Raw genomic sequence first — 22,527 nt, 5'->3', positions numbered from 1 at the left:
CAAGATGGAGGTGTAGGTAGATCACTGTGCCTCTATGCACAACCAAAAGAAGGACAGCAACAAATGCAAAAAAAACAAAAAAACAAGCAGAACTCACAGAAAATTGAACTGTATGGAAGTCTGACAACCAAGGAACTAAAGAAACATTAATCTAGACTTGTGGGAGGGACAAAGATGAGCAGCCAGGTGGAGAGGACTCGCAGCAAGGCAGTGGCTGGCAAACAGGGTGGTCCCACATTCGCGTGCAGATAAACTGGGAGGAACAACTGGGGAGTGAGACAGACTGGGCAACTCAGGGTCCCAGCATGGGGAAATAAAGCCTCAAAGCCTCTGACTGAAAACACTTGTAAGGGTTGAGGCGGCAGTGGGAGAAACTCCCAGCCTCACAGGAGAGTTCATTGGAGAGACCCACAGGGTCCTAGAATGTATACAAACCCACCCACCTGGGAATCAGCACCGGAAGGGCCCAATTTGATTGTGGGTAGCCGGAGAAGTAACTAAAAACAGGCAGAGATTGGAACTAGCAGCACTGTTCCCTCTCGGACCCCTCCCCCACATATAGCATCACAACACAACAATGTGGGTTGCCCTGCCCTGGTGAACACCCAAGGCTCTGCCCCTTACTACATAACAGGCTCGTGGAAACAAACAAACAAAAAATAGCCCAAATGAAAGAACAAATCAAAGCTCCAGAAAAAATATAACTAAGAGACAAAGAGATAGCCAACCTATCAGATGCACAGTTCAAAACACTAGTAATCAGGATGCTCACAGAATTGGTTGAATATGGTCACAAATTAGAAGAAAAAATGAAGGTTGTGAAAAGTGAAATAAAGGAAAATGAACAGGGAACCAACAGTGACAGGAAGGAAACCAGCACTCAAATCAATGGTTTGGAGTAGAAGGAAGAAAGAAACATTCAACCAGAACAGAATGAAGAAACAAGAATTTTAAAAAATGAGGAGAGGCTTAGGAACCTCCAGGATAACTTTAAACATCCCAATATCCGGATCACAGGGGTGCCAGTAGGAGAAAAGGAAGAACTAGAAATTGAAAACTTATTTGAAAAAATACTGGAGAACCTTCCCATTCTGACAAAGGAAATAGACTTCCAGGAAGTCCAGGAAGCTCAGAGAGTACCAAAGAAGTTGGACCCAAGAAAGTACACACCAAGGCATATCATAATTACATTACCCAAGATTAAAGATTAGGACAGAATCTTGAAAGCAGGAAGAGAAAAGGAGACAGTTACTTACAAAGGAGTACCCATAAGACCATCAGCTGATTTCTCAAAAGAAACCTTGCAGGCAAGATGAGGCTGGAAAGAAATATTTGTGGTCATGAAAGGCGAAGACCTACATCCAAGATGACTCTATCCAGGAAAGCTATCATTTAGAAAGAAAGGCAGATAAAGTGCTTCCCAGATAAGGTCAAGTTAAAAGAGTTCATCATCACCAAGCCCTTAGTATATGAAACGTTAAAGGGACTTATCTAAGAAAAAGAAGATAAAAAGTATGAATACTAAAATGACAACAAACTCACAGCTATTAACAACTGAACCTAAAACAAAAACATAAAACAATCTAAGCAAACAACTAGAACAGGAACAGAATCTTAGAAATGGAGATCACATGGAGGGTTATCATAGGGGGAATGAGAGGGAGAGGGGGGAAGGTACAGAGAATTAGTAGCATAAAGGGTAGGTAGAAAACAGACAGGAGGAGGTTAAGAATAGTTTAGGAACTGTAGGTGCTAAAGAACTTATATGTACAACCTATGGATAGGAACTAAAGGGGGAGAATGTGGGTGGGAGGGGGTGTACAGGGCAGAGGGGAATAAAGTGGGCAAATGGGACAACTGTAATAGCATAATGAATAAAATATATTTAAAACAATTAAAAAATTTAAACCTTCCCACAGAAACAACTCCATGAACATATACCCCCAAATCCTCACAAATATATAAGTAAATTGAACCTGGAAATACATAGAAGGGGCACTAATACATGACCAAGTGGGGTTGATTTCAAGAAGGAAAGGCAGGTTTAACATTTGAAAATCAGTAATGTTCCAAAAAAATCAATTCGTGAAATTCACCATGTTAACAGAATAAGGAAGAAAACCACACAATCATCTCAACTGTTGTGTGTGGTTTATTTGTTTGTTTTTTAAAAAACTAATTCTTAGCCCTGGCTGGCATAGCTCAGTGGATTGACTGCGGGCTGTGAAGCAAAGTGTCGCAGGTTCGATTCCCAGTCAGGGTACATGCCTGGGTTGCAGGCCATGACCCCCAGCAATCGCACATTGATGTTTCTCTCTCTCTCTCTCTCCCTCCCTTCCCTCTCTAAAAATAAATAAATAAAATCTTAAAAAAAACCCTAATTCTTAATGGGGTTTTGGAGAATTCTAACAAAGACTTTTCCATTGCCAGAAGGTTCTAGCCAGCAAGTAGCTGGCATTTAGTAGCCATGAGGAGACAATCTGGAAATGATAATCCTAGCAGTAGGCATGTACTGGGGTCCTACCTTGTGCCAGAATTCCAATACTAAAACACAGTAAAATACTCATTTTCTACTTAATGAAACAAAACCAACTGGAACAAAATGAAATAGAACTGCCCAGAAGTTTACTTTAAAGACCCAGTTTACAATCATAGTGATGTTTGCACACTATCATGATTAATCCTGTCATCTCTATTAGAGTGACAACCAGGGTCACTAATAGACAAATTTATTTTTTAGCTTAAATTTATTATTTTATTAAACCAGGGACAAGCTTCTCAATGAGAAACATGGCCAATCTAGGACTGTCCAAACTCCAGCTGAAATTATTTTCCTCACCAGGATATAACATTATCCAATTTAACCAATTCTGCTTAGCTATCTTGGGTTAAGGTCAGCTTCTCTTTCCACCTTAAGGATTGTTCTCATAGGAACACACAACTATGATCTAAAAAGCCCATTAGAATATCACTTCTGCAGAAACTTCTGGAAACTAGCTGCAGTGGTTGTTCCTTCTACCACTCTTGTTCTTGAATAGATGAACTAAATCAGCTAAATCTCGCTGACATGCTAAACATAGCTCTCAGAGCATTTCAGATTTCCTCTTACAACTCCAGCAACAGCCTCAACATTCCAAATGGCTTTCAAAAGGCCACATGTATTATGCCACTTTCCCAGTATTTTTCTATGCATCTTAGTTCTGCCCTATTCATAAATCATTGCCACCTTGAAATTTATTGATTTTCAGCAAATACATAACATTTGTATATATTGAAACTTTATTAAATCAATGATAAAAATGGAAAATTATTTTCAAACATGTAAAAATATATGTTTATGAACAGGACAGCTAGGGTTTTATTGACATATTTTTGAAGTTTTCATTTCTAAGCCTGCATTCTGGATATGGGAGTTCGGTTGGGTGCATTCTAGCACCACTGCCTCTGAGCCTTATTCTGGCCTAATGGCCACCAGGTGAGGATAGGCAGCAGTCAGCCCAAGCCTGTCAGTACTCATGACAATGGAACACAAGGGCTCCAACTACTCAACTGCTATTTACATTCAAAGGGCATTGTGACATTAAATTCAACTCAGACAACATTTAATTATGGTAAGTAGCAATAGGTAGAGTAATAAAAATGAAAGATAAAATCTCTGTGATGCATAGTTTGTTTTGGTCTCTTCTGGAAACTACACAATTTACCTAAAAAGTATGGTCTCAAACACTCCACAGAAATGCATAATGAAATTCTATACCTCTTGAGGGACAAAAATCTTAACAACTTATTAAACCTGTCCAAAAGAGTACACTCCATTAAAGTATTGCTATTGTAGAATGTCTTTGAGATTATTTTCTATAGTCCCTCAATTACTTTTCCCCTTAGTTCTTTTTATATTAATTTGTACACAGAAAGTAGCTCAATTTATTCTGAGATTTCTGACAACTTTACAGAGTTAGCTAACTTGATTTAGCAGTAGACAACCTAAAAATAAGTTAATCTTGTTATATTAACACATCTTTTCTAATAATCTACATCTCATTGTGACTTAATTGATATGTAAAGACTGATATGCATGTTTCTGCATCTAATGCATTAATGATATCACTTAAAGATAATTAGACACATTTCATGGACAGAGTCTTAGATCTGTGAGTGGCATCTGAAATCTTCTAATCCAAAGCCCTTACTTTCTTAAAAACAAACATTATAAAAATGATACAGATTAGACATGAAAATGGGTACTAATAAACATAAATGGCAGTCAGATTGAAGATGTTAAAAACACACATTCACCTAGGCATTAGAGAGGAATAAACTACTTTTTACCCACAAAATGGTGCTTATCCCTTCAGACACATCAGAATTATTTTTTGTGTTCACCCATTTTATGCAATTTTTGTAAGATGGATTGCATACTTTCTTGCATTAATCTGAATGTAACCATCATTTATTTATTTATTTATTACTGACTTGGCACCAATATGAAGAGCAGGAAGTTTATGGCACACAAAACAGACTTCTGGCTAGCCTTTTGAGTATGTGTTTGCTGGTACCTGTCACTCATACCAGAGTGCCTACCTCTGAGACCACCTCTCTTACCCCAGACAGCTGTGATCTGGCACTTAGATGACTATTGAGCCCAGTTAGCTTGGGGCAGCTGGTCTAAAAGTAAGAGTGAGTTCTAAGAGAGGCCCAGGGACTCTGGAAATTTACTTTGGCTGCTCAGATCACCCCCTGACACACACACACACACACACACACACACACACACACACACACACACTTTTCCCTTATTTCTGAAGGTACGTCTATGGTCTTTAGACCCTTGCTACTCCAAGTGTGATCTGTGGACCAGCAGCATGACCTGGGTGCTTCTTAGAAATGTAGACTGTAGCTCTGCCCCAGACCCATGGATCAGAATCTCTATTTTTAATATCCCCAGGGGATTTCTGTGCTCCCGTATGTTTGAGCTGTACTGGTCTAGGGAAGAATCCTCTGGAGAGCTTGTGAAACAGTGTTGGATGCCCTCCCCAGCAGGCCTGGGGCAGGGTTGACAATATGCATCTCCAACTAGTTCCCAGGGGAGGTGGCCAAGCCTACAGGCCCCTGGTCTGCATTTGGAGTTATCTAGATTACTGATCCTCTAAGTCATGTGCACATCAGGACCACCTCGGAAAGGAACTTTTAAAGAACTACACACAACTAGACTGCTCCCCAGACCCACAGGAAGAAGGATCTCCAGGGAACAGGCCCAAGCTTATAAATCTTTAAGTTTCCAGAGGCTGAGAGTGTGCATTTCAGGTGGATAGCTGTGACTGCTGGTCCTCCCAGTGGCTCTTGGGGAAGAGTACTAGCTGGAGCAGAGACGGGGCACAGGCACTGTGGTGGTGGTTTCTAGCCTTTTTCCATCTCAACACCGCCCCCCCCCCCCACATCAGTAACAGAACGTGGCAGTGAGGAAATGGGACTGGTATTTCAGACTTTCCAGGATGGGGGAGGCAGATGTCCTCTGAAAGGGCTCCAGGGTGATCCTGATAAGGCAGCCAGGAGGATCAATCATGAGCTCCATGGCTGTTGGTGGAGTCATGCTGGTCACCAGCAATCTTTCCCACTGGTTCCCATCATATGATTGAAGCCACCAAGGCCAGAGCTCCAGACCAATAGGAAGCAGAGAGCCCAGACATGGTACCTATCCTCTCTCCTTTCCCCGTAACTCCACGCTCAACCAAGCTGAGCAGCAGGCATTTGGGAAAATTTTGTGTCATGCTCTTTCTGTACTACTCTCTCACTGCCACACACACTCTGCCAAACTCGACAGTTCTCTGCACCCCTCCCCCATGCCCATCTGCCCCATCTCTCTGCCTCTTTCTGCCATCCTCTCTCTGCCCTTCTACTTCCTCCTCTCTGCCCACTTTCTCTCTCCCCCTCTCCCTCTGCCTCCTGCCAACTCCCTGCCTCCCCTCTTCTGCAATTCTCTGCCCCCTCTCTGCCCCACTGTGCCTCGCTCTCTCAGCCCTCTCTTTCTATGCAACTCTCTCTTTGCCCCATTCTCACTCTGCCCCATCTTTCCTAACCCCCTCTCTGAAACCCCCTCTCTGTCTTTCTATAGCCCCTCCCTCTGCCCCCCTCTTTGGCTCAGTTCCCTCTCTGCCTCTCTGCACCTCTCTGCCCACCTCTGATTCTTTCTGCCCCCCTTCACTAATTCTCTCTACCCATTTCTGACTCTCTCTCCCTCTCCCTCCCCCACCCCCTTACTCTGCTTCTCTCTGCCACCTCTTCTCTCTATCCCCCCTTCACTCTCCCCTCCTCTCTCTAGCAACCTGCTGTCTCCTTCTCTCTGGCAAACTGTGTCCTGTCTCTGCTCCCTTGACCCCACTTTTTGTGCCCCTGCCACCTGGCACCCCTCTCTACCCCCTGCCAGTACTCTTCCCTGCACCCTTCTCTCCAAACTCTGTGCTGCCCCTCTCTATCTTCCCCCCTCGGCAACCCCTCCCTACCTCTACTACTCTGTCTCTGTGCCCATCTGTCCCCAACCCGGTCCTTGTCTCTCTCTGAATTCCCTCTCTACCCCCACTCTCCACAGCCCCCTGCCCCTCCTTTGATACCCCTCTCTGACCCTCTCTTACTCTTACCTCCTTCCCTCTCTCACTCTGTTCTGTCCCCTCTCTGCAAAAACCTTTCCTCTTTCTACCCCCACTTTTTTTCTCCCACTTCCCTCTCTGTCCCCTTCTGCTCCCTCTTCCCCCCTCTCTCAGCACCTCCCTCTTTCTGCTCCCCCTGTAATTCCCCCCTTTCACCCCTTCTCTCTGCCTCTACCACTCTCTTGGCTCTGCCTCTCCTCCCCTCTCTGACCTCCATCTAACCCTTTCTTCCCTTTTTGCCCCCCCCCCGCTTGCTGCCCCTTCTCTCTCTTGCCTGCTCTGCTCTTTCTCTGCTCTCCACTCCTCACTCTGTCCCCAAAGTCTCTATCTGCCACCTATCCCCTCTCTTCACCACTCCCCTTCTCTGCCTGCCTTCCTCTTCTCTCCTCTGACCCATTCTTTCTCCATCTGCCATACCCTTCTCTTTGCCCCCTCCTCTCTCTGTCCCATCTTTACTCTCTGCCCTCCTCTCTTCAGAAACCTGTCTTCCTTCTCTCTCCTCCAAACTGAACCTCTCACTCTGCTCTTTCCCTCTGGCCTTCCCTCTCCCCCTCTGGCCCCCTCATTCTGCCCTCACCTGTATTCCTCTTCCTCTCTCTGTCTCCCTATACCCTCTTCTCCATTCACCTCATCTCTGGCCCTCTCCCCTCCCCCCTCTCACTCTGTCTCTCCCCCTCCACTTTTGTCTCTTCCCCTCCATCTCCCCACTCAACCTCTCTGCCTTTCCTCCTCTCTCTGCTACCCCATTCCTCCATCTCTGCCCCTCAACCCCCTCCTTGTTTCTCCCCTTCTCTGTGTGCCTCTCTACCTCTCTGCTTCTCCCCCCATTTGCTTCCCCCTTCTCTACTTCCCTCTTACCTCCCCTCTCTGTCTCTCCTCACTCTCTCTGCCCTCAGACCCACTCACCCTCTCTCTACATCTTCCTGTCCTCTCTCTGCCTTACCCCCTCTACTTCTACTCCCTTTCTGCCTACCCCACCTCTGCCTATCACCCCTCTCTCCAGAGGCCTCTTAGTGTTCTCTCTGATCTCTCTCTCTCTGCCCCTCCCCTCTCTGGGTCTACTCCCCATATCTCTGCCTCCTCTCTGTCTCTCTGCCCTCTGTGCTCCCTCTCACCATTCCTCTCCCCGACTTTCCCTCTTTCTACATTCCTCCTTTCTTTCTGTCTCTCCCCCCGTCTTCCTCTTTACCTCTTTTTCTGCCTTTGCCTACCTACTGTGCCTCTCTCCCCTCTCTGCTTCCCTCTATCACTGCCCCTCCTTTGCCTCTCTGCATCTTTCTGTCCTATACTTTCTCTAACACTGCCTCCTCACTCTTTGCCTTTCTCTCTCTTTGCCTCCCTGCTCCTGTATCTGCTTCCCTCTCTCTGCCCTCCTCTGCTTCCATCTTGATCTCCCCCTCTCTCTGCTTCCCTTTATCTATACCCCTCTGCTCCTATCTATCTGCCCCTTCTCTCTCTCTCCTTTGCCTCTCTGCCAAATTTCTCTGCCCACTCTCTTTACCATACTCTCTTGTGATGCCCTCTCTCTGTCCCACTCTTGTGTTCCCCATTTATCCCACCCTCTTCTTTTTCCTTCCCTCCTCTCTCATTCCTACACTCCTCTCAGCCCCCTCTTTCCTACTCCCCTCTGTCACTTCTGCCACTTTCTCTGCTCCCTCTCAGGTTGCACTTACGGCTGCCTCTCTGCCTAACTTTGCCCCCATGCCTTTCTCTGCCCCTCTCTCCTACCCGTCTGCCTCCTTCTGCCCTTTTCTCTGCCCCCCATCTTCCTCCTGTCTCTCTGCCTCCATCCCCTCTGCCTTTCTCTACCCCTCTCTACCCATTCTGTGCTTCTGCCTCCCTGCCTCCCTCCTCTGCCCCTTCTCTCTGCCTCTGCCCCTTCTCTCACTGCCCCTCTGCCACTCTCTCTCTCTACCATTCTCTGTCACTTCCCGTGTCTCTGTCTTTCTCTCTCTGTTTGGCTCTGGTTCTGTCTCAGTCTCTCTCTGATTCCAGGTCCATTTCCGTGGCATGATCTCCCATCACGAGGGTAAATCCCCAAATTCCGGTTTGGATGTAGGACATGAGGAGAAAAACAGTACATGCATCATGATCTACTTTGAACTAAAACCCTCCAGACCCAACTGGCTTAGGGAAGGGTGGTCCGTGCATCACCCTTTTCCTTACCAGGGCCCTGGGTAATGGGATTTGGGAACTAAGCCCCAGGAGATGACAAAATACTCTGCAGCTTCCTATCTGCCATTGATTCATTCTTGGATAGCCATTTCCCTTGACCTTGAGGTTAGAGGGGCTGTGGCCTGGGGCAGGGTGTGGAGACTCCTGGACACCCTGGTCAAATCCCCTTTTCATAACACGCACGTCACTTAGAGTAACGTTCTCAAGGTTAATCTACAGTATAGAATGTGTCAAAATTTCCTTCCTTTGTATGACTGAACAATATTCCATTGTATGTATTGACCACATTTGTTTATCCATTTATCTATTGATGGACATTTGGCCTTCAATCCCATCCCCATTTACATTTCTGGTCCAGCAGGGCACTGGGGGCCAGACAGTCCCCTGCACTGACAGAAAGGGAGCAAGAGAGGCAGAATGGCTGAGTAGAGCCTTGGTTTGCAAGGCTGGGGAACAGAATGACTGACAAAAACCACTTGCACAAGAAAAGTAACTTTTGATGAGAAGTTGTTCATTTCTAATTTTCTGCTTATAATTCTCAGTGAAAATGAATAAAAATGAATTAAATAATAGGAGTCATAATTCACACATATACACATATCTTCATCCTGAATGAACATGAAAATTTATCTACTCTTCAACTTTAGGATATGTTTGAATCAGACTATATAGGTCAGAAATATATTTGAAATCTCTCACCTGTCTTGTCATTTGCCAAACACAATCAATAAACTGAAGAAATATTGGTGACCGGTCAGCATCTGCATGGTTGTCATTGCCATGGCCCACTCTCTGAACAGAAGTAACAGGTTAAAAATTTTAATGTACACCGTGGTCCTCTCGAAAGTCACTTTAAATTGGCTGGTGACAAGAATCGTATCTTACTCACATGCCCTAAGGCCTAACAGAATTCCTGACACATAATAGGCACTCAAAAATGTTCACTGAATTGAACTGACTTTCATTACTCTTAGGAAACAAAATTTCTGTATACTATATTTTTATTTTTAAATTTTTGTACTATATTTTTAAATGTTGATTATTTTATGTTTCTTTCATATTGCTGGGATCAAGTGTTATAAGGAAACACTCAACATTTTTCAATGCAAATGATGGGGTCAATCCCAGCCATCACACCAAGTGCACAGTGTCACCATGAGACTACCAATTAGCAGCTCATAAAGCACATTATGACTGCAATTTTCTCCATAAGTAAAAAAAAAGTTTCTTCCATTGTTCAGAAATATCAGGAAGTGTGAGAATCAAAATGATTAATACTATACAAATTTTAAGCAATTTTACATGACTCAGAGAACCTCAAATCTCACTCTTGAAGTGGTGATGGGTAGAGTCCTTGCCCTAGGAGTACAATGTTGTATCTTTTTTCAGTTTAGAGATATAGTTGATAGCTAGAATCATACTTCAGACCTTTTGATATTTTAGAAGATATTTATAGATTCATATTAAAATTAAAAAGTAATTTCAAACATATAAACAGGACTGATAAAAACACTGAAAATATGTTAAACAGCTCAAAAAGTGAAAATTGTAAGAGAAGCTTCTAATTATCTGATGATTCAAATAAACTAAGCAAACAGGAGAAAAAGAAAACACACTGTGGAGATACAACACAATCACTACACATTAAGAGTGAGAAATACTGGATCTATGACACTGACACCAGGAAAGTCATAAAAACAAGGAAATGACCAAATCAATGTCAATACCACAGAGTAACACTATATTGCCTTAATTTTTTACATTTTAATTGTGAAATATACATAACATAAAATTGACCAACTTAACCATTTTAAGCACACAGTTCAGTGGCATTAAGTACACTCACAATGTTGTGCAGTTATCACCACATTGATCTCCAGAATTTTTTCATCTTCCTAAACTGAAATTCTGTCCCCATTGAACAATAGCACCCTATTCCCCCTCTCCCTGCCCCTGACAACCACCATTCTACTTTCTATGCATTTTAAAACTCTAAGGACCTCATATAAGTAGAATCACATACTATTTGTCCCTTTGTGACTGGCTTATTTCAATTAGCATAATGTCCTTAAGGTTCATCCATGTTGTAGCATGAGTCAAAATTTTCTTTCTTTTTATGACTGAACAATATTCCATTGTATGTACAGATGGAATATTTGTACATACAATGTACAATTCCTTTATCCATGTTTGTTTATCCACTTATCTGTTGATGAACACTTGGTTTGCTTCCATATTTGGACTATTGTGAATACTGCTGCTATGAACATGGCTATTCAAATATCTGTTTGAGTTTCTGCTTTCACTTCCTTTGTATATATACCCAAAAGCAGCATTGTTGGATATGGTAATTCAATTTTTAATTTTTTGAAGAACTGTAAACTGTATTCCAGAGACTGCATGCCTTGTCTTATTTCTGTGCTTCCCCTTTATAAAATAATTCATAGAACCTGCTCTTCAATAGTTAAGGCACCTAGGCAGCAGTGTTACACTGACAGCTCACAATTTAGGATTCATTCTTTCTTTTAATAGACATTCACTGAACTCCTACAGTGTGCATGTAACACATCTTGCCTGGCCCTCAGGATTTCAGGCATTTTCATGGTGTCTAGTAGAGGTCAGGCCTTTGGTTAGACACCTGGGTATGAAGACAAATGAGACATAGTACCTGTGCTTTATGAATAATTCATTTATGTTCTAGTCATTGGAGAAAGACCTAGAAATAACAAGGGCAGTACAGTGTTTCAGGGGGTATGGTGGGGCCACAAAGGAGTAAGTGGCCATCTTAAGATGGGGTGGAGGAGAGAATGAAAAGGGAAAGTCACACAAGTCAGTCATGGAGGAGGTCTCATTTGAGATAAACCTTGAAGGACAGGAAGATGGCTATTTCCTGGCTGGCCAGGGGGATATTATATCAGAAGCAGTGGGGGCACCAGAGGTGCCACTATTAGCTGTGCACAGAAGAGGCTCAGAGAATGAAGCAAAGGAAGGGAGGCAAAATGTGGCTGAAAAGGAGGACTAGGGCCAGATCACCAAGTTGCCTCAAAGCTGTGCTGAGGAGTTTGCCCACAATCCCACAGGCCACAGGAAGGCCCTGAGGGATTCACACTGGGGAGTGATACCATAAGATCTGCTTCTCAGAAAGCTCCACCTGGCTGCAGTAAGGATGATGGATTGGAAGGGTATAGGCAACAGAAAGGCTAGTTAAGAGACTGCATGATAGTCGCAAGGAAAGTGGCCAGGCCTGAATTAAGGGGGCATCAGTGGTGATGGCAAGACTAAATATTTGAAATAAATGTATTTAGTCATGGGACTATCTGAGATCACTAAGGGATTAAGCACACAAAACAGAAATGATCCAAGGACTGAACCCTGGGGAACCCCAAAATTAAGAGGTTGGGGACAGAGGTAGGATCAGAATATAGGAGGAAATTCAAGTTTATAGCAATCTAGAAGCCAAATGAAGAAAGTGACTTTCATTGATGACTATGACAAGAGCAGTTTTGAGGAATGGGTGTTGTGAGGAGGAAGTCTGCCTGAAGTGGTTTAAAGAGGGAGCCAAAGGAGCAAAATTGATAGCTTGTGCGAACAACAGCTTTTGATAAGGGAAGAAGCAACAAAGGAGTTTTTGATAATGTTTGAAATAGTAACAGGAGCTAAAACTTACCCATACAATATGGGCCAGGCACTGTCCTAAATACCTAATACATATAAACTCATTTCTACCCCATGGCACTCCATTTCAGAGAAGGGAAACCAAGGTGCAGAGAGTGAAGGCATGTCTAAGGATCTGACAACAGCTCCTGAAGGGATGTTGTGGAACTTCCCTTCTTCTCCTCCCTGAAAGTGCATCACAGCGGGTGCACTCAGAACCCTCAAGGCTGAAGCCATTTAAGTCCTCAAACTGCCCATCCTTGTGCTTTCCACAAGTGACTCTGAATGGGATTTTGGGAGTATTCTGATTCAACACAAGTTTCAGACAGAATTCCCAACAGTTCAGCAGCCTGAAAGACCAAGAATTAGCTGCCATTTTGAACTAAAAAAAAAAAAAACCCAGCCCCAGAATGCCCTTCCAGATGATCCAGCAATCCCACTCGCAGATATACACCCAAAAGTAAAAGAAGGCTGTTATGGGTTGAGTTGTGTACCTCCGCCAATTTTGTATGTTAAAGTCCTAACCCCTACTAATCTTAGAAAGTGACTGTATTTGGAGACAGGGTCTTTAAAGAGATAATTTAAAGGGGTAATTAAGTTTAAATAAGGTCATTAGAGTGGGCCCTAATCCAGTCTGACTAATGACCTTATAAGAAGAAGAAATTTGGATAGATACATATGGAAACAAAACCATGTAAAGACACAGCAAGAAGACAGACAACCACAAGCTAAGGTGAGAGGTCTCAGGAGAAACCCACCCTGTTACATGCTTGATCTTGGACTTCTACAAGAGAAATTTCTGCTGTTTAACAGAACTACAAGAGAAATTTCTGTTGTTTAAGCTATGCAGTCTGTGATACTTTGTACGGCAAAAACTTCTACACCAATGTTCACATCACAGCAGTGTTATTCACAACAGCTAACAATCTAAGTATCTATCAACAGATGAATAAACAAAATGTGGTCTATATACACAATGGAGTAAGTACTATTCAGCCATGAAAACAAATTAAATTGATGTATGCTATAACATGGATGAAACTTAAAAACATTTTGCTTAATGAAACGAGCCAGCCACAGAAAAACAAATTTTGTATAATTCCACTTATACCAGGTATCTAGAATAGGCAATTCACAGAGACAGAATGCAGATTAGTGGTTGTCAAGAGCTGGGGGAGGAAGGAATGGGAGTGACTCCTTAGTGTGTACAAGGTTTCCTTTCAAGGTGATGGAAATCTTTTAGAACTAGATATAGGTAGTGATTGTACAATACTGTGAATATACTAAATGCCACCAAACTGTACATTTCAAATGGTTAATTTTATATTACATGAATTTAACCTCAACTTTTATTTTTAAGTCATACCTATACTAACAAAAGAATGCCCCACCAGGAACATACAATACTGAGGTACATAGTATTATATTATGGCAATTCAGGTCTGATACAGAGCAGAAAGCCTGTGCACATGTGCACATGTTTATGTGTGCATGTTCTGTGATATACACATGCATATGATAGAGCAAAATAGTCAAAGCATGAATCTGTTTCAACTTACCAGTGCAAACCTATGTCCAAAACTTATCCACTCCTTTTCTATGAGAATCTCGAATCCTTTGATGGTGCGGTAATAACTGTCCAACATCAGCATAGCCAGAGATGTCAGCTGGGCTGTTCGATCCCAACCATCACTGCAATGCACCACCACTGAGGTTTTCCCAGATTCTATTTTATCAGCAATTCGCACTGCCCCAGCAAGAAGCATCTTCAGAAAAGAAGGTACATTAGACCAAGCAACATTTAATTTCTATTGTAGCAAAAATAATTCTGGGGAAGAATGTTGGCAGTTCAGGTCAATAAACCAAACAAGAATGCAATCAATTCAAAATCACTACAAAACATTAGCAACACTGGGGGTGGGTGCTTATACTAAGAAAAGTAACAGCAGTAAATAAGGTCCTTTATTAAAATGGCCAAAAAGTATTCAATACTTTAACACCTGATGTAAGGCAAACAGTATCCCTTTTTATTCTATCACAAAATCCCATGGAAACCAAGAAAGCCCAAGTACACAGCAAAGATGTGCTTATTGGCAATGTTGAAAAGCTGCTTGGATACAGATTTATGGCACCAACACAGAGAAATCTTATCCAGAAAGCATGTAAAGGACTGGTCCTCTTTACCCTTATATACTCCAGCCAATGTGTCCCATCCACGTTGGATAGCCACCGTGTCTCATCAATTGAAGGGTACACGATCTCTTTTAATTTACGTAGTGACTCTCTCATCACATGAATGTTATGGATCTCTAAGAACACAAGTTCCGCATTCGGGTAAGCACTTTCACTTTCATATCCTCCACCCTTTGCCTATGAAAGACAAGAGAGAGGCATCACTTCATCTGAGTTAACTTTTCTGTTCTCTCTAGTATTACCAAATAAGAGACCATTTAAAGATGCAACAAACATCTGTTTATTATAAACCTCTTACATCTTTTGTATGAGTTTCCTGTGGCCACTGGAACAAAAGCACCACAAACTGAGTGGCTTCCCTCACAGTGCCGGAGGTAGGAAGTCCAAAATGAAGATATTGGCAGGACCATGCTCCCTCAGAACTCTCTAGGGGAGGATCCTTCTTTGCTTTTTCCAACTGTTGGTGGTCCCAGGTGGTCCTAATTTATAGACACATTACTCCAACCTCGGGCTCATCATCCATGGCCTTTTCCTTTTGTCTGTGTCTCTGCTCTTCTCATATGGACACCAGTCAGAGTGGATGAGGGCCCACCCAAATCTAATATGACCTCATCATAACTTGATTACATTTGCAAAGACCCTATTTCCAAATAAGGCCACATTCACAGATACCAAGGGTTAGGACTTCAAGATAGTCTCTCATTTTTAGAAAATTTTTTATTTATTTATTTTTAGAGACGGGAAAGAGAGGGAGAAAGTGAGGGAGTGAAAGAAACATCGATCAGTTGCCTCTCTCATGCTCCCAACAGGGAACCTGGCCCACAACCGAGGCATCTGACCTGACCAGGAATTGAAAGGGTGACCCTTTGGTTCACAGGCTGGCACTCAATCCACTGAGCCACACCAGCCGGGGCCAACATATTTTTTAAATGGAAACCCATAACGATCTTCCATCACCCAAAATCAGTTTTCAAAGCATTCAGGAAAGGATCTTACTCAAGGCAAATTAGGTTTGCCTTGAGTAAGGCAAAAAAAGTTCTGTTATTGCCATCTGACTGAACACAAAAAGTTGTACTACCACAAAATTTCTTTTATTTTCTTTTTAAAACTGTACTTTCTTTCCATTGAAAAAAATAGTATATAAAAACACCAAAATCAAGAGAATTATTGATATGGAAATTAAAAGCAAATGAGACCCCTCCCTCACTCCTTTCTTTCTTTAAAATATATGTTATTGATTATGCTATTACAGTTGTCCCAATTTTTTCTCCCCTTTATTACCCTCTCCTTTGCACCTCCCTCTCACCAGCATGAACCCCATTCATTCATGTCCATGGGTTGTATATTTAAGTTATTCGGCTTCCCCATTTCCTAAACTATTCTTAATCTACCCCTGTCTATTTTCTAACTACCATTTATGCTACTTATTCCTTGTACCTTTCCCCCCATTCCTCCCTCCCCTTCCCATCTGATAACCCTCCATGTGATCTCCATTTCTGTGACTCTGTTCCTGTTCTAGTTGTTTGCTTAGTTTGTTTTTGTTTTTTAGGTTCACTTGTTGATAGTTGTTTGTTTTCATTTTACTCTTCATAGTTTTGATCTTCCATGTCTTAGATAAGTCCCTTTAACATTTCATATAAAAAGGGCTTGGTGATGATGAACTCCTTTAACTTGACCTTATCTGGGAAGCACGTTATCTACCTTTCTTTCTAAATGGTAGCTTTGCTGGAAAGAGTCATCTTGGATACAGGTCCTTGCCTTTCACGACTTGCAATACTTCTTTCCAGCCCCTTCTTGCCTGTAAGGTTTCTTTGAAGAAATCAGCTGACAGTCTTATGTGCACTTCTTTGTAGATAACTCTCTCCTTTCCTCTTGCTGCTTTTAAGATTCTCTCCTTATCTTTAATCTTGGGTAACTTAATTATGATGTGTCTTGGTATATTCCTCCTTGAGTCCAACTTCTTTGGGACTCTCTGAACTTCCTGGACCTCCTGGAAGTCTATTTTCTTTGCCATATTGGGGAAGTTTTCCTTCATTATTTGCTTAAATAAGTTTTCGATATCTTGCTCTTCCTCTTCTCCTTCTGGCTCCCCTATGATTCGGGTGTTGGAGCGCTTAAAGTTGTCCCAGACGTTTCTAAGCCTCTCCTCATTTTCTGGAATTCTTGTTTCTTCATTCTGTTCCAGTTGAATGTTTATTTCTTCCTTCTATTTATTTCTTCCAAATCGTTGAGTCTCAGTTTCCTCCCCTTCACTGTTGGTTCCCTGTTCATTTTCCTTTATTTCACTTTGCATAGCCTTCACTTTTCTCTCTATATTGTGACCATACTCCATAATTTCTATGAGCATCCTGATTACGAGTGTTTTGAGCTCTGCATCTGATAGGTTGGCTATCTCTTCACCACTTAGTTCTATTTTGGGAGCTTTGATCTGTTCTTTCATTTGGGCCATATTTCTTTTGTCTTGGTGCACCTGTTATGTTGCAAGGTGCAGAGGCTTAGGTATTCACTAGGGCAGGGCAACCCACATTGCTGTGTTGTGGTGCTATATGTGGGAGAGGAGTCAGAGAGGGAAAAATGGCACTCACTGGCCTCTCAGCCAGTTTCAGTTACTTCCCCCACCTCCCCCATGGAAATTGGGCCCTTCTGGTGCTGATTCCTGGATGGGTGGGTTTGTGTTTGTTCTAGGACCCTGTGAGTCTCCACTGAACTCTCCTGTGAGGCTGGGAGTTTCTCCTGCTGCTACCACCCCCACAAGTTTTTACAGCCAAAGGTTTTGAGGCTTTATTTTCCCACACTGGAACTCTGGGTTGCACAGTCTGTCTCACTACCCAGTTGTTCCTTCTGGTTTATCCTCACACAAATCTGGGACTGTGTGGTCTACCAGCCACCACCTTGTCCACCCTGGCCCACTAGCAGTCACTTTACCCTACTGGTCCTCCAGCCACCACCTTGCCATGCATTGTCTCTGCCCCAGCTGCCCATCTCCACCCCTCCTACCATCTGAATGATTTTTTTTTTAACTCCTTGGTTGTCTGACTTCCATACAATTTGATTTTCTGGCAGTTCGGGTCCTTTTGCCTTTCAAATTTGCTGTTGTGCTTCTTTTGGCTGAGTGAGGAGGCAAAACTTACCTACTTATGCCTCCATTTTGACTGGAAATCTACTACCAGAAAATTTCTGTACAAGAAAACAGTTTGTAAATCCCTAACAATGAGAATTATTTAAGCAATTTTAATAAACTAAAATGCAAATGTAATTGAAAAGGGGATGTAATTTAGCCTTTGATTATCTCATAACAAAATCTGATCTACCTTTTATTTCATAGAGATCAACAATCAAAACACATCTGTACTGAAAATGTAGAAAAACTAAAATCTTAATACATTGCTAGTAAGAATTAAAATTGTGCGGTCTGTGGAAGAAAAATTGGTGGTTCCTCAAAAAGTTGAATATGGAATCACCATATGACATAGCAATTGCAGTCACACAGAATTGAACAAAAAGTTGTATACAAATGATCACATCAGTACTATTCACAATAGTCAAAAGGCAGATACAACCCAAACGTCCATTAATGGATGAATGGATAAAGAAATTGTGGTCTAACTATATAATGGAATATTTTTCAGCTACACAAAGGAATTAAGTACTGTTTCATGCTACAACAAGAATGAACCTTGAAAATATTATATTCTAAGTTAAAGATGCCAGGGATAAGTGGGGAGGGCTGCATAGGTGGCTGGGATGGGAATAAAAGATAGAAAATTGTACTTGAACACCAATTTAAATAAAATATAAAAAAAAATGATGCCAGGGATAAAAGACCGCATATTGTATGATCCCACTAATATGCAATGTCCAGAACAAGGGAATCTATATAGAAAGTAAATTAGTGGTTGCCAAGGGCTGGGGCAAGGGGTAGAATAGGCAGTGACTGCCAGGGTTTCCATTTGGGGCTATGAAAGTACTCAGGAATTAGAATTGTTGCATCACATTGTGAATACACTGGAAGTCACTGAATTATACAACTTTGGAATGGTTAAAATGGCAAGTTTTATGTTATGTGAATTTTATATCAATAAAAACAATAAATATATCTGTCAACCCAAAGATCACACTCATCATTACCAAACAGGTAATGATTACCTGCTTACTAATTACCATTACCAAGTGGGTACTAATGCTTGTCCCTGAGCTAAATACTGGAGTAATAACTATGAACAATTGTAGACCATGGTCCTCAAGGCCCTCAAAATCTAGTGCAGTAAGTGGGGGAGGAGAGGTGTGCATCGAGAATAGGGGGCAAGTCCTTTGTTGTAGCAGAGCACAAGCCTGCCAGGGTGGGTAGAAGAGACATCTACACTGAGAAGAGAAGACAAGTCAGGAAAGCTTTAGTGTGGGGAAGAAGGTCAAAATCACTCAAGGAAGAGGGGCCATTGTGTCTAGATAACCAGAGATGGATGAGGATGTTACCTCTGGAGAGGCAGGTAAGAAGTTCAACAGAGAACAGCAGGGCAGTGGTGAAAAAGGGAGAGAGGAGGCCCCAGTGGTGAGGTCCTAGATCAGACCTGCACCGTAGAATAATAACTGGCTACATGGGGCAGAAGGGACTGGAGGAGGGTGGGACCTTGTGCAGGTGGATCAGCTCAGACACAGGTGGTCATTTGTTTGAAGGAATCGGTGATGGAGACAGCAGGAAAGAGACAAGACATGCACCTGATTTGAGAAATTTAAGAGGCAGGACATAGTGGCTGATTGGAGCAACAAAATTGGGTAACACAGGAAGTGACAGTGATGATTCTGGGTGGCCTGAGAGACAATGGTTATCATTTACTGGGATACAGACTATTGGAGAAGAGTGTCTGGCTTTGAGCATAGTGAGCACAAAATGCCTGTGAGAAGTTTAACTGGAGAGGTCTGCAGGCCATGAGATACACAGGTCTGGAGCTCAGAACAGAGGTTTGAGCTGTGCATATCAATATGAAGTCACAGGCATGTGGATGATATTGGAGGATGGAGTTGAGGCACATGGTGCTCAAGGACAATGTTTAATGTGAAAGAGAAGTAAAGGCCAGGAGCCTGAAGAAGGCCAACACTCAAAGAATGAAAAACAAGAGACTGAGGGGAGCAGCCAGAGATTGAAAGAAAAAATTAAAAAGAAGGGAAAACAGTATTTTGAAAAGGAGAAAATACTTAACTATGTCAAAAGCTCTTGAGGGCAAGGAAAAGAACTAAAAAAATACACAATGGATTTTGTGACATGAAAATACTTGGTGACTTTACCAAGAGCAGCCTGGGCAAAGGTGAGAATGGGAGCTAATTTCAAGTGGCTTAAGGGGCAAGTAAGTGACAGTGAGCAGTGACAAGTATCAAGGAGACAGATCCTCCAAGAAGACTGCAAGGGGCAGGAGAAGGTGCTAGCTGGAAGGGGACAGTATCAATAATTCCAGGGAGAGCTTATTTGTATAGATGGAAATGACTTCATGGGAAGGAGTCAGTGGAGGAAAAAGGTCAAGAATCTCAGAGAAGGAAAAGGGATGATTTAACAGGTGGGGAGGTTGTGGGCTGAAGGCAGGACACAAAGAGGCAACACCTTCAAAAGGCACAGGAGGCAAGAGACTGCCATGGACAGCAATACAAGCTAGTTTTCAGGCATGGTGGCAGGAGCAGAGGGAGTTCCTGTCTGAGGACTGGTTTGCTTTCTATATGAGAAGGAAGGTCAGCTGTTGAGGATGAAGAGGGTAGAACAGGGCCATACATTAAAGAAGAGTCATTAAGAGGCTGAAACAGTTCCTGGGGAGCCTAGGGGTAGTTAGGGGGAAGAATTTTCCCAGCACTGCTCAGGGCCCACTCTGGAAAGTATGAATCTGGAGTGGCTCCAACCTGCACATTGTTAGCCTCTTATCTTCCTGGAACACTCAGCAGCCCAGGTTATGCACATGAGAAATGCAGGCAGGCAGAAGTAAACTGAGCATTGGATGAGAGTCTAAGGAGGCCTGGCTGGGCAAGATAAAGTGGATATGGGCAGGGCAGGGGGAGGGGAGAAGAAAGGAGAGGGGCCTGAGGGCTTGTGCACTGAGGACAAGCCATGGATTGGCCTTCAAGCACTGCCACAAGAGGCTGGGGTCTGAGAGGACAGTTTGCATCTGAGAATTCAGAAGGAAAGCAGTTCTGTGGAAGGCCAGAGGCTGTGTGGCTGAAAACTCAGTCACCTGGATGTAGGAGCAGCTGCTGAATATCTGATTAAGTCTGCAAGTGGCAATATAACAGGAAAAAAACAGAATTGTGCATATTTGGGTACCAGCTTGTATGTATTCCAAGTTATTCCACAGAATCATGAGACACTAACTTCATTAAAACACCTTTTTTAAAATTATATTTTATTGATTATGCTATTACAGTTGTCCTGATTTTCCCCCTTTGCCCCCTTCCACCCAGCACCCCCATTCCCTCAGGCAATCACCCCACCATTGTTCATGTCCATGGGTCATGCATATAAGTTCCTTGGCTACTCCATTTCCTATACTGTATTTAACATCCCCAGAGCTATCCTATAACTACCTATTTGTACTTCTTAATCCCTCACCTCTTCACACATTCTCCCCCTCCCTTCCATCTGGCAACTTTCCAGTAACTAACTTCTTTTCTCTTGCTTTTAAGAGTCTCTCTTTACCTTTAAGTTTTGGCCTTTTACTAATGATGTGTCTTGGAGTGGGCCTCTTTGCATCCATCCTAATTGGGACTCTGTGCTTCCTGGACTTGCAGGTCTATTTCCTTCACGAAATTAGGAAACTTTTCTTTCATTATTTTTTCAGGTAGATTTCCAATTTCTTGCTCTTTCTTTTCTCCTTCTGGCACCCCTATGATGCAAATGTTGGACCTCTTGAAGTTGCCCTAGAGGCTTTTTATACTATTCTCTTTTGTAAATTCTTTTTTCTTCTTGTTGCACTGCATGGTTGTTTTTTGGTTCCTTATGTTCCAAATCATTGATCTGATTCTCAGCTTCATCCATTCTACTACTGTTTCCTTGTAAATTGTTCTTTATTTCAATTAGTGTATCCCTCATTTCTGACTAGGCCTTTTTCATGCTGCTGAGGTCCTAAGTTCCTTGAACATCCTTAAAAACAATGTTTTGAACCCTGCATCTGATAGATTGCTTATCCCCATTTCCTTTAGCTCTTTTTCTGGAGTTTTTATCTGTTCTCTCATTTGGGCCATGTTTCTTTGTCTCCTCATTTTGGCAGCCTCCCTGTGTTTGACTCTATGTATTAGGTAGAGCTGCTTTGACTCCATTACTTGGTAGTGTGACCTAATGTAGTAAGTGACCTATAGGGTCCAATGGCACAGCCTCCCCTATCACCCAAGCTGGGTACTCGAGGTGTGCCCATTGTGTGGGCTGAGTACACTCTCCTCTTGTAGTTGAGTCTTGGTTGCCCTTGGCAGATCAATGGGAAAAATTTACCCAGGCCAGTTAGCTGCAAGGACTGGCTGTGACCACTTACCACCAACCCCTGCCTTCCATGAAGGAACAGCTGTGCAGGGGCAGGGTGGTGGTGCTCTGACATGGTCTGTAGCTGTCCACTGGGTGTGCTGGCCCTGGGGTTTCCCCAATGATACAGGCTAAGGTCAGCACCCACCTGTGTTTTGCCTGGGGCACCCTACCCGAGCCGTAAAGTAATCGAAGACTTAGTGCTGGTCTTGGAAATTCCCAGGTGAAGCCAAGCTGTGATCTAATCTGGCTGGCACTGGGGCTCACTAAAGCCAGCTGTTGCTTGTTTGATAGGATTTAGGAGCCAAGACCAGCCATTGTTATGGAAAAGCAACTTGGGTGGGCCTATAAGTTCGGTGGATGAGCCTTTGT

At 42.9% G+C, this 22,527-nt stretch overlaps 1 protein-coding gene across 7 annotated transcripts in view; it reads right to left on the bottom strand.

Moving 5' to 3' along the window:
- The window catches only part of MTMR1 (myotubularin related protein 1), a 93,077-nt gene that overhangs the window by 16,746 nt on the left and 53,804 nt on the right, over nt 1-22,527 (bottom strand). For all 7 annotated transcript variants that reach the window (XM_045820468.1, XM_045820474.1, XM_045820470.1 and 4 more), the window contains 3 exons: nt 14,658-14,843; nt 14,033-14,239; nt 9,519-9,611 (listed from right to left, as the gene is read on the bottom strand). In XM_045820468.1, the coding sequence (XP_045676424.1) occupies nt 9,519-9,611; nt 14,033-14,239; nt 14,658-14,843 (486 nt within the window). The remainder of the gene's footprint in view (nt 1-9,518; nt 9,612-14,032; nt 14,240-14,657; nt 14,844-22,527) is intronic.

This window comes from Phyllostomus hastatus, unplaced genomic scaffold (genome assembly GCF_019186645.2).
Source record: "Phyllostomus hastatus isolate PE091 unplaced genomic scaffold, TTU_PhHast_1.1 phas_scaffold_397, whole genome shotgun sequence".
Taxonomy (NCBI): Eukaryota; Metazoa; Chordata; class Mammalia; order Chiroptera; family Phyllostomidae; genus Phyllostomus; species Phyllostomus hastatus.
This window is presented reverse-complemented; position numbering and strand designations above follow the sequence as displayed.